This window comes from Balearica regulorum, chromosome 6 (assembly GCF_011004875.1).
Source record: "Balearica regulorum gibbericeps isolate bBalReg1 chromosome 6, bBalReg1.pri, whole genome shotgun sequence".
In the NCBI taxonomy this organism is placed as follows: Eukaryota; Metazoa; Chordata; class Aves; order Gruiformes; family Gruidae; genus Balearica; species Balearica regulorum.
The window spans coordinates 38,755,431-38,772,930 of NC_046189.1; the positions used below are offsets into that span (position 1 = coordinate 38,755,431).

The 17,500-nt window shown below is 41.1% G+C and overlaps 1 protein-coding gene across 13 annotated transcripts in view; it reads right to left on the minus strand.

Annotated features, from left to right (window-relative positions):
* The window catches only part of QTMAN (queuosine-tRNA mannosyltransferase), a 185,087-nt gene that overhangs the window by 17,086 nt on the left and 150,501 nt on the right, over window positions 1–17,500 (minus strand). For 12 of the 13 annotated variants that reach the window (XR_012836187.1, XM_075757253.1, XM_075757256.1 and 9 more), the window contains one exon: window positions 975–1,084. The exons of the other annotated variant lie outside the window; for it this stretch is intronic. Coding sequence is in view for 10 of the 12 variants with exons in the window: in XM_075757253.1 (XP_075613368.1) it covers window positions 975–1,084 (110 nt within the window). In the remaining 2 variants the exon portion in view is untranslated. Of the gene's footprint in view, window positions 1–974; window positions 1,085–17,500 lie in introns of those variants that run through there. 13 annotated transcript variants of the gene reach the window in all.

Here is a 17,500-nt window from a genome sequence, read left to right on the forward strand (position 1 = left end):
GACAGAAAACATGAAGAATTTCCTGCTACCAAATGATTACCTCTGCTTCCAATCCAGCTGGGCCACAGTTGGGGACCCAGAAGTTATCTGGGTCAGATCAATTTCTTGGTGTCTTAAAAACTGCACAATCGAAACTAAAACAATTGAAATATCACCAGTCCAACAGGCAACAGATACGACAGAACTGACAAATTAACTTATCCCAAGTCTATTTTTGCAGACCGAAGTGTTGGAGGGATGCAGGTCTACATTTTGGAAAAGACGGATGAGCTAAAACACGGGATATTTTGAAGTTCGCCTGTCGTTAATGTACGTTTGAAAAAGGTTTCATTGACTACAAGCGCATGTCGTATAGGATTTGATTATTCTCTTTATTACCACAATAACTCAGGCACAAAGCTGTCTGGATTCAGAATAAACCCTCTCTCTTTTTCAGATGGGTGAAACTGTTTACAGAGCAGTAAAGTTTCTGCTTGTCAGAAACCGAGAAACGGAAGGAGTGTGCAAAAGAGTGGTATAAAAATATTAAAGATTAATGACCACTTGCATGCCAGATACAAACCAGAAGCTCTCCACAGAAGTCCTTAACCTCACGTTTGAAAGGGAACTGAGTGTTTTCACCTGCTAAAATCTCAGTCTGGATTTCAGATGAGCGACCCCGGCCTGAAAGATTTTGTTTCCTCTCTGAAGCATCCAATCACTCACACCTCTCTCTCTATCTAAATAAATAGAGACGTGTTACTGCAACACAAGTCATAAATAAGGCCTTGCGCCGCCAAGTAACATAAAAAATGCTCACTGTCTTTAATAGTTTTAATTTTACAACACATCAATAATATTTAGTTTTACAACTACGAAGATTTTAAACATGTTCTTTCACTAATATAAGAAAATATGCACATGAAAACTACTTCTGGAAATATTTATTTTATGGTAACTTTACAGGACAGGACAAAAATAAAAAGGAAAGGTACCTGGAACTTCAGTGAAAGCCTCTCCAAGGACGGACACGTGAAAAGGTAGGTCTTGCTCTTTCAGTTTCAGCAGGACTTTAAAGAAAGTTTCAGGATCTTTGTCATGCTCCCTTAAAACAAACAGAACTTATCTCAGCATTGTTTGTGTTTACTTGTGGAATTGTTGGGGGTTTTTTTTGTTTATAGGAACAGTGTTTCTCTGAAATTGTACTTTTGGGGACTAAATGCCTTCAGCATAAATTCCCTCTTTGCCTGCGCCGCATGGTTGAACATTATCCTCGACCCACCACTCGAATCAGAACTCAGTTTAGATTCTTCTCTTTCTTCCCTCTCTTCACATGATGCCCTTACTCTTCAAGTTACCCCCTTTGAAAGTGAGAAGGACCGAGTAACATCTCACCTAGCTGAAGGCAAAATCATGTTAAAAAATGGGCAGGGTAGGAAAAAACCCTTGTTTTTTTCCTGTCAAAAAAATATGTATACAATCTCCCATACAGTTTACCCCCTTTTTCAGGAGGAAAAGGTCAATCAAAACCTAAAAATGTATGATTTCCCAAACTGTAATTTTATGAATCCACGCTGTACTAATGTAAAGCTTCTGATCTGTTCGGTGCTTTAGGTAAAGAAGAAAGGAGTAAAGGAACACAAGGTGTTTTCTACCTTTAGACTTCTAAGGAGTTAACTGGCAGTTAAAATAGAAAGCAAGAAACCTGTATTTATTTATAATTTCAGCTGAAGAAAATATTAAAGGTTCATATGGGTATGACACTCAATGCCTTGAAACATGAGTTTGGCTATCTAAAAAGAAAATAAAAAGCCAATTTGCTAATCTATCTTCTTCACTAAGACAGAATGAAAGGTTCAAAAGGTACCACAGATGATCTAAATTCCCCAAATTCAGTGAGTTATATTAAAAATGAAATAATTCCCCCACTCTAAGGTGAATATTATATCTTGCATTTAATGACCCTAAATTATTGTATTTCAGACAGATGTGCACCATATGTCTTTAAAATATTTAGGTTTTATTTATTATTTAGAAAATTCCACCGTTTTCCTTCCTGTATTAAGGGAAAATCTATAGCTCAGCTGTCCTGGTGTCTTTCTTCACAGACTAATTTTGTAGAATGAATCTGTAGGTTTGTCACACTGCTATATGAAAGATTAATAATTATATGATTCAGGAAATCTGAAGCCAAATGACATCTGCAGCTCTACATGTGTTAATTTCTCATTTAGTCAATATTTTTGGTTTAGGGAATTAAAACAAATTAATCTTATAATTAATGTGACTTTCCTAGGCTGAGAAATCTTCAGGAACTGTGGAGTTTTCAGAATTAGTTGTATTTTCTTAAAATAAAGCCAGACAATAATTACTTTAAGAAGTCCTCCATCTCCCAGATTTGTTTTGTTCTCAATAATAAGGAGGAATGCAACTGCATAAGCTTCGTAATTTGTTTCACATCTGTGAACCAGGAGTTTTCACGGTGGTTCCAGTAACCAAAGTGGATATGAACACTGGCTCGGAGAGAGAATTTTTCCAGTTGCAAAGATCCCAGAACCGCCTACTAGTTTGCTTGCATCCTCACACTTAAAGTACGCACCTCTTTCTGGTAGGTAAATTATGTGCAGAAACACGTTGCCAGTAGTTTAGTTCCCTCCACAGTGCCCAGCTGAAAGAGCTGCAATGGCATTACAGTCGAGGGTTCAGCCTTGGCTAGAAGGGAACATCTCTGTCAGAAACGTGCAAGGAAAACAGCTTGGATGCTGGGAGTCGGTGTAATTCAGAACAATGTTTCCCGTTAGCCTCGGTTTCCCCCAGGCAGGCTCTTGGGGGTGCTTTACGAGTGATCCTGGTGAGCTCACCCCGTACGTGATGCTGAGCTACGCACCGCTCGTCCCGAGGTGGGCCGCAACATCCCTGTTACACAGAGCGGGCAGCCTCCGCAGACGGAGCCACGGCACTTACAGGAATTTTCCCAAGGTCTTCGCAGCCCCGCTATCCGCTTCGTAGTCACAAAAAGTCCTTCCAGCAAAGGATATGCTTTCCCTCGCCCTTTCCAGAAGAGACCAGGGGTCCCAGAGGCAGCCAAAAGTGGAGGATGCTGTTGGAGCCACATTGTCAAGGAGCTGGCAGGAGAGTACGGAGCCTTACAGCTCGTCGAAGCCACATAAGCTGCACATATTTAGGAAAACTGATAGGAATTGGAAGTTGCAGCTTTGTTTAATAGGTGGGGAAGAACAGAAGGAAAATTTGGCACCCAAAAGGAATGCTGAAAGGGGAAACGTTTCCTCTGCACTGGAGCCTCTCTTATGGGTTTTCTGCTGTAGGTGATCCTCCTTCCACATCCCCTTTTAAAAGGTTTTGCTTTTATATGATACTCACAGATTTTAATGACACGTTTTGTGAATCTTGTAGCTTTTCTATTTGGGAGGTCATCTTGTTCGATTTATCAGTTCCTGTGAGTTTCCCACACCCACAACCATTTTATTTTCAACTGAGACCTGCAGAAAGCTTCTAGCACGTGCCCCTACAGATTGCGATGCATTATTATTCTTGCAAGTTAGTAAAGGTATAGCTGCTCCTGGTAGAAAGCAATAAATAGTGCAAGACCACCTCTTTACTGCATCAAAAAGAAGAGAGCTCTGTTTCTTGGCTGACATGGAGAAAATCATATACAATCCAGTCTGCCTTACTCAGCAACAACTGCTAAACACACCAGATTGTCATAGCAGTGATCGTGGAAAAAGATGAACACAATATGGAATGTCTGTTCTGTAAAGATCTGCTCAAAATGACGTGCACTTTTGGCTGCATCTGTTGCATTTTTGAGCTTTATTAAACAGTATTAATTATATATACTCCATTTCCTTAAGAAGAACTGCAAAACTGTATAAAAGCCTGCTACTAAAATGCAAACTTTTCTTTTAAGATAATATGTTTTGGGAAAAACTAAGCTAACGCAATTCTAGGGTCTGGCTTTGTTGTTCAGTTTAAGTATTTGAAATGCTCTTGCATTTTTACTCAATTTGATATGCATCTGGTAAAGGGAAAATAAGAACTGGGCACGGTATGAAGGTACTCTAAATTTCTTTGTAAGAACACGAAAACCTCAGAATGCCCAAACTCCAGCTGTAAACGCCACAAACCAGACACAGGCACCATACCTGCGCTTGGATTTGAGAGCACTGCCGTGGGAACAATCTCCATGTTTAGATACTGCACACTGGAAATTTTTACCCAGGATTACTCGAGGGGTTTGTTTTTTTTTTCATTTTTAAGTCTAAAACACATTTTAAGAGAGACATTTGAAGTCCTTCTTAAGAACTGCCTGAGGTTTAGTGGTCTGGGTATGGGAACGTGGCCCAGGGTTCAGCCTGATTTAGTGACTTCCCTTTGTGATCTGAAAGAAAACTCTCAAGACTGTCCTTGAAACGGGGATTGGGAGGCTGGTGGTAGCAGCACCACCAGTACTGAGCTTCCATTAGCTCTGCCCTAGGTTTTCTGTTTATAAAATGGGTGTGACAGTATTATTTCTTCACCACAGAAGGATGCTGTCAGGATTAATTGATGATTGACATCCCTCTTTTCGGCCTCAAATGATTAAAAAAGCAACTTTGTAGCACCACGACGATGCTCCTCTATGCAATCAATGGCAACGGTCTTCAAAAGACCCTTCTGCTATTCAGGGGTTTTGTGAGCTCAGCCGGAGCCCTCGAGCCTCACCCACTGCTGGAACTGGAAGGAGAATGCGCAGAGACCAGCTGAACTGGAGTTATTCCCTGGGGCTGCAGGATACCCACATCCCTGACCAGCGATGGGAAATACATTTTAAAAAGATTAAAAGAAATAGCAGAATTTGGCCCTTTACAGTATTCAGTGCATACTCATCCTTTGAATTTGAGTGAAATTCAGTGGGAGACCCATATGATCTTCTGTGACTTAAATTTTACTTCTTAAGTATATATAAACTCATCATAAATGGTGATAATCACAGTTATTTACGATTTGGAGGAAGACACATCTAGCTCCGCAATTAGAAAGCAGAAGAGTTGTGGAAAAGAGACAAGGCTTGCTCAAAGGGGCAAAGCAAACGCAGTCACTTTAAAAAAAATAATCAAGACCTATGGTTTCTGCAAGTCGATCAGTAACATAAAAGTACTAAGCCAGGGGAGAAAGTCTTAATATTTGAGAAAATACTGTGAAAAGGCTACATAACGCTTGTGATAACAACATCCCTGTCGTGCCATCTCTCAAGGTGCTATGTATTCTGAAAGGGTTACAAATAAGCTCAGCTAAAAGCAATATTAAAAGGGTTGATCTTAATCTTCTTAGGACATTTAGCACGGGAGATTTTCAGTGGTAGAGAATCCCAAATAGTGAGGGCACGCGGTAATATCTCACTTTTTACAGCGCCTTAAATCCAAGCAATTCAAACTGGGTTGCATCTCCTGCTGCCTCCCCATTTCATAAAATCATCTGAGTGTCAGACGGGCAAAGGTGGGAAATGGCAATACTTAAACAGGTAAAATATCTTCAGAAGTTAAACTAGCATTTTATTTTTTTTATATATATATATATATATATTATTGTTTTTAGGATATATACCAAGAGCTAAACCATGGATTTCTGCCTACCTGCAATTATTGCTAGAAAATGGCTGATAAAATAGGCCACTGAGGTATCACTCGTTATTTACGAAGCTGGGCAGCAGTCGTAGAGACAGAGGACTGGCGAGCCAAGGGAGGAGGACAGGGACGAGGGACAGAGGACACGGAAGGCGTGAGGGGCCGGGATGGGGCTGGGGAAACCCCTGAGCACAGAATCAATAATTAAAAGTGAAGGAAATGAAGTTTCTAAGAGGCAGACCTTGACAGTGGTCCTTTAATTTTGGGAAAGTGAAATAGTGAGGAGGGAGTTTGGCAGCAAACAGGGCACAAGAGATGGGTAAAGCAATGTGACGGGGAAGAGAACTGCAAGAAGAGAAAACAAAAGAAAACAAATAGTCAAGTTGAAAACGAAAAAATGATGGTATATCCAAACCCAGGGGGAAAAGAGATAAATATAAGGTAAATAGAAGAGAAAAAGGAAAAGGCTTGGGAAAAATGAAAGAATACAGAAAAATCAGACTTGGAGATAGAGAGAAGCTGCAGAGAGCATCTGACAGTGCTATCGGTGGTAGAGAAAAGGTCAGCAAAATATCAGTAAAGATATAAATTACGAAGCAAAAATAAAAGTGTGTGGTAATTAAAAGAGAAGAACCAAAGAGGAAGAGAATAAAGAGAGCAAAGGCACACAGCAGTGTTAGCAGGGAAGCAGAGTGCGTGAGGACGGGGAACAAAAGCACCAAGGAGGAAAAGGTAGAAACTCTGCAAAATCCCTTCTAAAAGTTACCATTTTTGAAAGAATGAAGGTGAAGAAAAGCATGTGCAGTCACTGCTGCACCTCTATCACACCCAGAGCCAGGAGCTGAAGGTGCCTTTATCCCAGTAACGTTCTTTGTTTGGGTGATAACAGCAGGAACTTGAGGTTCTCTACTGTTTTGGCTGATACGGTACAGACTCGGGGAGGGTGATGAAGGATGCCACAGGCTGATAAGGGGACTCACATGACATCAGCCTCCTGTTGACCCTGTATCTGTCCAGGGCATTCTCAAGAAGCGAACAGCAGCACATCAATAAACGGTGCAGTCTTTGCATGCACACTGCTGAGCTAGAAATGGGGCTCCATTTCACGTCAAACCTAACCTAAAGAACAATATTGGGGATTTTTTTCACTGCATTATGCTATCTACTCTATTACACTTTGATACTTTATGCTAAATTCTGAGCTCAGCAAAATTCGAATATATGTTTATTATAATCTAATGATGTTAGAAAGTACCAGTGTAGTTACAAAAAAAAAAAAAAAAAAAAGCCTGGCCTTCAAAACAGGGAATTGCAGAGTTCTGGTCTTTTCCTGACACTGATTTCTCACGAGACAGCTCTGCCCAGGTTTCCCCATCTGTAAGATGAAGTCTTACAGGAGCTTTCATTTACAGGAACGTGGTGAGGATCGGAGTCAGTAAACACTTCAGGAGGACTGTACAGGGTCTGGCCGAGATGGAGTTAATTTTCCCCTCGCAGCCCTCCTAGTGCCGTGCCGTGTCTTGGTAGCCGGCAAGGTGTTGATAACGCACCGGTGTTGGGGGTAGAGCACCAAGGTTGTCTCTCCAACATTCCCCATCACCAGTAGCCCGGGGGTGGGCAAGATCTTGGGAGGGGACACAGCCAGGAGAGCTGACCCAAAGAAACCAAAGGGATATTCCATACCATACGACGTCTGCGCAGCAATAACAGCTGAGAGAAAGGAGGAGGAAAAGGGGGCTTTTGTTATTTATGACGTTAGTTTTCCGGAGCGACCCCTACACATACTGAAGCCCTGCTTCCAGGGAAGTGGCTGGACATTGCCTGCTGATGGGAAGCAGAGAATAAATCTTTTGTTTTCCTTTGCTTCCGTACGGGGCCTTTGCTTTTGCTTTATTAAACTGCCTTTACCTTGACCCACAAGTCTTTTCCATCTTATTTTCTCCTACCTCGTCCTGCTGAGGAGGGGAGTGATGGAGCAGCTTGGTGGGCACCTGGTGTCCGGCCAAGGTCAACCCACCACAAGGATAATATTCTTCTTAAAGTAAGAGGACTCACGTTACAAGCCTATTCAATACACCAAATGAAATACATTTTACTAATTGTTTTCATGGATGACAGAGGACTTTCCCAAATCAAATGACTTTAATATACATTTTCTATGTTTTAATATACATTTTCTATGTTAAGACTGGGAGGGAACAAAAGGAACAAAAAAAAATATTAAAAATTCTCATACCAAATTTCTGGTAAGAATGCTCATGGTAACTGCAAAAGAGGAAATATTACTGCCAGGAAAGAGCTATTAGAAAAGAAACAGGGGAAAAAGAAATAACTATGAAAATGCAAACATGAAGGAAAAGTTAATTGCTTTCCATTTATTCAATTTATCACAGTATTTTTCCATCTTTTTTACACTTCCAATATGAGGTAGAGGTAAACTGTAAATATGTAGTTAAGTCCAATGTGTTTTCTTTTTCAGCTGATACGCTTACAAAATGTCTTTGCTGTAATTGTGCCTCTAAACATTGTCTGGCATCATCAGCATCAAAAGTTACCACAATATCTAATACCCCCTCAGTTAACAGAAAATGGAATCAAGTAGAAGAAAATGCTTCTGCATAAGTGTCACTGAAAAAAAGGATCCTACAGAATAAATTTTAGCTAGCGATTTGGAGGTTCTACAAAAAAAAAAAAAAAGGTCCTGATCCTTGCCTGCGCTAGCAAAACACCTCTGCAAGCCAAGGAATTAAAAAATGGCACTAGAGAGGCAAAAAGCAGCCAAACAGTACTGGCAAATACAGTGTTTTATTTTCTATTATAGCCCATGACGTATTTACAGTGAGGAGTGTGTATTTTACCTTCTGATTTTTTCAAATTGCCGGCCTGAGAAAAATGGGTGGCATTTTACTTTACGCTGGAAAAGCATTTTCTCCTATCTTGTGTTATCTAGAAGAGATTCATAAAAAAAAAAAAAAAAAAAAGAACCTTGGGAGTTTATTGTTTAGATTCTTCTTCTTCTGCCCTCACAATTCATGAAGAAAAAACTGAAAATAAAATATTGCGCATTCTCTAACCAAAGAAACCTCAGGATCAGCATCAGTCATCGAGCCTCCTGCTTATTTCCTAAAGAGAGATTAACCTTTGAAGACAAAGACCAGCATTTGGTCTCCGTTACCTTGGTGTAAAGATCAATGCACTTTCATTCAGATGCCTTTTCATTTCTTTTACTCCAACTTAGCGAACCTAGCTTTTCACAAGTGCAGGATTCAGATGAAAACCATTTTAGTTGAATTTGCAACACAATCCAATAACTGCTATGGACTACCCCTAAATAGTTTCTTTAGAAAAAAAAAATAATTAAAATTAACTTCCTTTTGTGTTCCAAAGGTAACATAACAAATGGTTTCCTGTTGTCAAGAGTCATGGTAGGCAAGATAAAATAATCTGAGTGACCCTGACAGCCCTGATAACCATACACAATATGTCCTATTGTAATTCAACTTACTAGAAAAAAAAGTCATGTCATGGTAATAATAGATGGATATGAATATGAGAGCAAATGGCTAAGAATCTACTCAGGTGGTTCCTTGGAAGAATAGGAGAAGAATCAAACATAAATTACTACATAAAAACTACATTATTACACATTTGCCTGGGAATGGCAATCCCACCAGACAAGACTCTATGGCTGCTCTGCAATTTCCATGGTGGACCCACATCATCAAACTACTTAATAGTCCACCAGATATCCTGCCTGGGTCACGAAGTAAGTCCTGGTCCTTACTGAGTAATACCCCAAGAGGAATTAGCTCAGGTATCTAAGATAACTCATCCTTTTTGGATTTGTGAAGCTGTCATCTCCAAGGATGAAGCTCCTAAGCAGGAACTTTCTTGGCACCAAGACCAAGGCTTGAAACTCATTATTCAACAAGATTAAAGTAACTACAAATCTCACCGCTTTCAGAATGAGGAATCAACTCATTTCATTGAGTCAGGTTTTGCACAACTGCAACTGAGAAAAAGCAGAGGTTAGAGGACAAAGGGAGGGGGAAAAAAGGGTGAAAGCATGGAGAAAAGGAGACCAGGGGAGGAGAAGAAGGGAAAGAGAGAATACTGTTGCAGTACAGTAAGAAACTAATTAAAAAGAGCTTTGAAGGAAGAAATATAACTCTCCTATTGGGGAAAATAAGGAAGAATATTAGATCATTTGCTTACGAAATATTTGCTTTTGTCTCTTGGAGAGTATTTGTACACTTTGGTCAGGGGTGCTGTGAGTTACAAAGGGAGCTGGTAGCACCGTCTGCTAAGTGTGTCTGGGACTCCTTATTACAATACATCTTCTGTCCTTGTTTATGATGTTTTCCAAGACTGAGGCTACCTTGGACTGCCATTTTCTAGAAAAATTCTGCCAAAAGTTTTCCAGAACATCCAAAGAACAAGATTAAAAAAACCCGAACACAACACTATCCGGTAAAACTGCAAACCATATCTTGCATGTATTAAATTTAAAATAAGTCTCTGCTTTAGGTATTTGAACCTCTTTTGGTTTAGAGCAACAACTGAATATTTGGATGTGTCCGATTTTGAGTAAAGGTACGCTTTTTGTTGCACATGTTGGAAGTCTACCCAAAAATGTAGCCAAGCCTTTGAAAAATTTCGTCTTGTGCCTGGTCACTGAATGGTCCATGTGTCTTGGGCACACCTCAGGGCAAAGCTGAGCAAGACGATCCTACAGCCGCAGGACAGCCTGCTAAAACCCAGCCAGGAACCAACATCTGAACTGGAAACACAGATCTTGTCTTCACTTTCAGTGATTCCTCTACTGAACTCAGAATAAAATTACTGGACTTCACCGAATAAAGAATTGATTTATATGCATTCAAAAAAAGGAACAACAAGAAAATGGAAGATTTGGTTACATTAAAAAAGCAGTAGAAGAGATGGGCTGAAAAGGCAGAAAGTGGTAACGGTAATGCGTGCTTTTCTAGTTTGACTAAAACTCTTAGATATGGACCAGAAAAAAGCAAAGGGGACAAATAAGATCTGATCAATATGATCAGCTATGCAAGAACAGCATGGCAAAGAAATAGCGAACTGAGATGGGGAAAAGATACAACACAAGGTCAGTTCACTTGGGGAAAAATGTGAAACCAGTACGAGACCAAGAGGACAACACAGTCAGGTTGGACAACGGGGCTTAGGAGAAAACGGGGACCAATGTGTTGTAGAATGTCCCTTGCACAGGCAAGGAGTGGAATGATGGAGACAGAGAAAGGCTGAGAAACTAGAGAAGAGTGAGATGCAAATTTACTGCACAAGGAGACTATATATGAGGAGATGCATGAGGAACTGAGCCTGGCAAAGACAGAAGGAAGAGGTTTGAAAGAGAAAGGCCAAAATCAGCTTGGGTGAATGGAGCAGAAAAGGATTGCTTTGATAGGAATAGGTGGGAGACTGTAAGGCCCTCTCCTTCTGAGCTTTGAGAGGACTCCTTAGTCCCACCAGTTCACATGTGTTTCTGCTCAAAGACTTGGGTTTCGCAGTTGTACCGGAGAAGACACGCACCGTAAAATGAGTCTACCATCATGGAAGAGGGAAAGCCAAGCTTACTGGAGCTTTTACGGCAAACTGTGATACTATTCCAAACTCAGCTAACCTTAAAATGTCCAGGTGATGTAGCTATAGTCTTAAATTAACTCAAAAACAGGTTTTCAACCATGGCCGAAACATTTATTGTAACAGGCTTCAGAGGACAGCACTAAAGTGGCTGCCCTACGAGGGTCTGGATAGCACAGAGGGGATGAAGAAGGAAGATTTCTGCATGTGATATTTTAAGCAGAATCTTGATGGTATTCAACTTTTTTCTTACATTTAAGAAAATGGGTACATCAGAGTGCAAAACCATCCCATGGAGCAGAAAACCACTCACGGAGCTTGAATTTTGCTTTTGTTACAGGTAACGGTGCTCCTACAATCTGATACAATGGTTTACTACGTGCACGCCAGGCAAGATGCTGCTTTAACCTTGACTTTCCCGGAGTGAAAAAAGGATTTACACCAAATTGCTCTAAACACAATGAGAAGCAGAATTGAGCCACAGAGCTTAAATATATAAAAGAAAGCAGGGTGCTTAGTAGAAGTGAAAGAACTAAGTGTATTTGAGGAAGCAATGAGTAAAAAAGAAAAGAAAAAAAGTTTTATTTTAATATGATTCTTTTTCAGCCTATTAAGCGCTCCAGTATCAGAATGAAGTCTGCTAAAAGTTAGTAAATAAAGGCTGTCAGGAGAGCTTTATTAAATCACTTACGATTTATCAAGTTAAAACTCCCACTCTGATCTCTTAATAAAACTTTCAGAGAATATATTTAATTTTCCTGGAAATCAGAAGCCAATTACTAAGTACAGGAGTTACTGTCAGCTACGCCACTGATCAGCTTTCTGTAAATAGAATATTTACCAACAACTTGGATTTAGTTCTCTAAAGTTTCGGTTTCTGAAGGTCAAATAACTATGTAACTGCTTAATAAAGAAGCAAAGAAGTACCTCTAAATATCTCCAAGCTCTGATGGGCTTATATTCTGCTCCTTAGGTGAGGTATTAGCAAAGCTTATTTATTTTCATTTCCAAGGCTTTTATTTGCTCATTCCCTTGTGGTAAAGCTGATTTCCATGATGATTCCCTTCTTAATTTTAATACCCTTTTTACTCATCATATAGACATAAGAATTTTCCATAAAATAATGAAACCCTTCCAAAGGAAATGAAGACAACTAGGAGAGGAAAGTAAACTACAGCTTACTTTTTTTTTTGTTTTCCAATTAATTGATCCACTGTCATATGCATATATGAAAGATTTTTTTTAATGAAAGGAAAATAAGGTTAATTAACATAAAACCCCTCACTCCTTGAGATGTTGAATTTTGTATTTTATCCATGCTGCCTTAAGTGCCTTGATTTCCCAGTAATGACCTAGTTCTCCTAATGAGTAACATTAACCCCTGGCTGTAGCTGTCCAGGACTTAATTGTCAACTGGAGCTGAAATAGGAGAGTTTGCCGATCAGCAGGTATGTGGTATATTAACTCATGTCATTTCAGACCCTAATAAATAAATCTGTTGCTAAGGCAACAGGAACATCAGCTGTATCACTTTTTCCTTCCCCCCCCCCCTTTTTAAAGGAAACTGCCTTTCACACCGAGCTTTTAAAAAAGGAAATTAACTACATGTAACCGTAATTAGAAGAAACATCGTTTCTCATCTCAGAAACATATCTACATTAATGGAAAAAGGCATTCAAAAAGAGGACTGCTTTCTACTGTGACCAGCGTAACTGAAATGATTTCCCTCCACTGAGGGAATGCAATTTGAAGTATACATCTGAGTGAGAACAGATCACAAAATATTTTAGCTCTTTGTATTTCTGAGACAGTTCCTCTCTCCTTTAGTACATTGCCGATGCCAAATGAGCAAACTGCTTCAACTATTAATCAGAAGCCCGGGCAATGGAAAGCATACAAAAAAACCCACCACTCAAACCCAGACACCTTCACAATCTTTAGATCTGGTTGGCAGAAATGCAACGCTCTGGAAAACTAAAAATCACCTCATTTTCAGCTCTTCAGGTTTACCAGCTAATGAAAATTTAAGTATTTGATTTAAAGGTAGACGCCACTGCTCCTCCCCGTCCCATGGAGGCAGTTACCTGATTCTTGCCTGGGAAAAGCAAGAGGAAGCTGGGGCAACACAAACGCATCCCCAAAGGCAGGAGCAACGCGGTGAGCTGTGCTGCAAAAGCTGGTAACTCACTTTCTGCCTCAGTTTCTCCACCTCTGAGATCGGATCCTGAATACTCCTGGTTTAGACTAACAGATTCAAGGTTTTATAGAAAGGTAAAGCGTATACAAATGCAGGTAGAACAAATATTTTTGTGTTCCATAATGTCACAGCCCTCACTTAATTCCTGCCATTCTGCCACGGGATGAACTGTTTACCTTACCATTTTCAAAACTGTTAGGTTGACATTTGGTTTATGACTACAGGACAGTTCTTCCGAATCTCGAGTTACCCACATCTCAACCAGAGAGCAGGCAGGAAGGGAACTGGAGAGAGGCTCATAAAGCCAATTATTGCTCTTGGAATACTTACTATAGGCTCTGCTTGTACTATACGCATAACAAAATGCTCCTCAAAATTATATCTGGCTTTTTAGATGAAGAATACAGAGGTAAAACAAAGAATCTTTTTTTCCATTATCAAAATTAGAGATGCTTTCTCCTCTGGATTATCAACTTCTTGTAGCCCTTCAAGAAAACACGCTATAAGAAAGACGGAAAAAAAGCTGCTGAGATGTCCACTATAGCATGAGAGGTGTTCACTATATGCTGAACTTTTCTGCAAGCTCTTAAAAACGATGATCAAGGAATAGCAGATCTTCCACTGAAAGGGGTCAATAACCCAAATCTCCGACCATGGGAAGAAGCGTCAAGGTTAGATTTCAGCAATGAATGAGCAACGGAAGAAGAATGGATACTTCCAAACTCCCTTCCAGTTAAAATTATAATCTGAACTTCTTCGAGTATTTCACTTTTTTATTTGCTACTTATAAAAATCTAGTATCTGCTCTCAAACTGAACTCTAGCTTTCAAGAAAGTGAAATTACACTACTTTTTTTTTTTTGCTTTAGGTGTTTAAGAAGCGAGGGTGTCAGCTTCTACTTCATCAGATGTCTCTATGTACACTTTCATGGCACTGGGTCATTCACCACGTGTCGTCTGTATTGCAGCCCTGGTGAACACCGTTCTCTTTGGGAGTATTAGATAGCTTTCCTTAGACACTGCTAAAACGTTTCCATTTTAACGCTGTTATTTTACATCCTACGGGCTTTTTATCGTATCTGGTACCTTTTAGTTAAGGCTGTATAAACACTTGCATTTTAAGCCTTTGTTTTCAGTCTATCTTATCTATCCACTATGCTCACCTTTTTGGATTAAATTTGCCAGAATCGGTTGCTTTTCAAAGAAGAGGTTTCCCTGCAGGAACTCACTCTCCATTCCGCACGGATCTAGAGCCAAATTCTCCACTGCTTCCCCGTGCAAAGGGGCAGAACAGACCCGGTTAGCTATGATTCCCCTGAAATGGGGGATCTACTTTCCCTTGAGAACACACCACCGCTGCCCTCTTGATGTGACTTTGCACGAGTGGCCACCCGGCAGGGAGGAGTAGGACCACGGCCCTTTCTTCTACACGCTCTCTGCAGGCTGTTTACAACGATGAGGATGCCTCTTGAGGCTAACAGCATTTATGGGTACTCCAACGGGATTCCTAGGTGGAGCACCTATTCTTTCGTCTTTTGCCGTCCTTCTATACCTGCATCTTGATGGGATAAACTTAACAGCACGAGGAAAACATGACTTGGGTATAGAATGACTGTATTCTCAAATGTCTCCTTATTAAATAGTTTTGGATTCTGAATTGAAAGGCAAACAGTAACTACACAAATTCTGTACTGCGCTGCCAAGATGAAGAGGAACAAGGAGCCTTTCCAGGCTCCTCTCCCTCGCAGCTTGCAGAGGACTTGCGCTCAGCTCCCTGAGGAAGAGCTGCCCCATCACAGAAGGCACAACACTGACTGCACTATCTGGGACAAGCTCTTTCCAAGACCTTGCTCCTGAGCGAAGGGGACCAGGCCCTCACGGTGGGCAGGAACATGTTAGTACAGCAATGGTGACGACAAAACAACCTTTCCTCCGTGGACTCATTTCTTCAGCTCTCTGACTTTGTGATACTCTACGTTAAAAACAGACAACTGGGCACAGCGCTATCTCTGTACACACCGTTCTCCCTGAGACCAAAACTCTTCAGATAATTTTTGCAATCTAGATTTTTTTTTTTTTCTTCTGAATTTTCTCATCGTGACTTCCACCACCATTCCTCCCACTCCTGTATCTCCTGCCCCACGTCCTTCCCCACGCTCTTGTCACACGCTGGTACATATGGACACGAGATAACGGGCTTATCTGATCTTCCACGTGAATTGATAGTGGCTATTTGTTTGCATTTGTGTAAATTCTCGCTGATTCCCCGTGTGATCTTTTATCACACCCGCACAATTAGGGGAAGAAGAATTGATCTCTGACAACTTTCTCTTATCGAGTCTTTAACTGCTGAGATGATACAGCGCACACAGGGAAAAAAGAAAAACCAGAGGGCTCGGGTGAATGTCTGGAGTTAAAAGAAGCACTGTAGGTCTTCTCCATGAAAAAGAGAAGTAAAGAGGCTCCAGTCTTATAATGAAATTACGTACGTGTCACCCAGATGATGCGACTGTGGTTGGGGTGCAGCGGGTTTGCAGCTTTGCACGTCCACTGGCATGCTCGCACGCAAAAAGAGCTGAGGAACACTCTGGTGTGTCCCAAGTAGAGCAAAAATAGCTTTGACAAGTGTCTGTGGCCTCGTTGGGGGGCAGCGAGAGGGAATAAAGTACTTGTATAACTGCCGGTGGGTTAGTTTTGGGGGGGGAGAGGTGGATTGTGCCACACCGGTCAATGCCATCTCAATAGACTCATGCTTCACCAAATAACTATTTTATCACCTTGCAATGTAAAGCTGCGGGACAGCACAAAGTTCTGACCAAACCTGGGAACTCTGTGCGTTTGGGTGTCTGTTTCCAGCCAAGCCCGTGCGCGCAAAGGGAAGAGTAATTCCTTGGCACAGCCCTTGCAAGAAAGCGGCTCGGAAACCCACCGCAGCCTTTTATCCGGATCCTCGGCCATAAGTCATTTCTATTAGCAGCGCCTTGCTATAGATGTTTATAACAAAACATTAAAGACTTGGTGAGAAAGGAGAAAACAAATTACTCTGCAGAGAACCTAGCAACTCTGCTAAAATACTGTCAGTTATTTATCTGCTGTCGGCAGAGGTTGCACGCTGTAATCCTCGACAGGCTCGGATTCGGGGGGATGGAGAGAAGGGGCAGGGATTGCGGCAAAGGGCCTGTTCTCATGCAAAGACATTTTAACACCGATTTAAAGCGCGAACGTGTCTGCTAGAGAATGTCACTTCAGATTTTGATGCGTTTCCAAGCGGGCAGGGCCTATGTTGGGTTGACTTAGCGGGAGAGGTGTTGGGGCTAACGCCGTATTTTAGGGCGCTGACGGTCCCTGCAAAGCACTAACGCGATGAGGTCAGCATCACTTCGTTTCGAGAGGTTTTCTGTAACAACAGCACGACTTCAAAAAGATATATTTTTTTTATGGTTTAGCCGAAGGGGTTTTTTTGTTAGGTGAAGGGGAACACAGGAACATTAAAAAAAAAAAATAATTATCTGCCTTTTCTATTTCTTTTTTTTTTTTTTTCTCCCAAAATGAAAACCACATGTAAATCATCAGGGTAGACAATGGTCGTTAAGTGTTGTTGTACAGGACAATATCTGCGAGCGCTTCGTGCTGGAATACAGGCAGGATACCACTGCCAATGTTTTACACACAAAAACCCCCTCGCACATTACACCACTTGGCTAAAATTAGTTCCTCTTTACGAAGAGGCTCGCGCTAGGCCTAAGAAGGGGATGCTATTAACTGCTGATGCCTGAATAAGGCACGCGATGCGCTCGTCTCGACTAAGGCAACGAGTGCTTGGTTTTGGCTAGGCTGCACGGTGACGGGGCTGCTCCCAGCCCCCTGATTTCACCTGTGCGATCCAGGCTACGGGCTGAGGATGCTCGGCTGTTCGGCGAACGCTAAGCCCGCGCCTTAATTTTCTAATTCATATTCACCAATTAAAAATAAACCGGTATTTTTTATGAGCGCATTTACATAAATCAGTTGCTAAAGCATCCTAACACTAAAGGGTAGGAGTTCAGCCCGGAAGATTTGCATGCAGCATCCTCAGACGAAGGCAG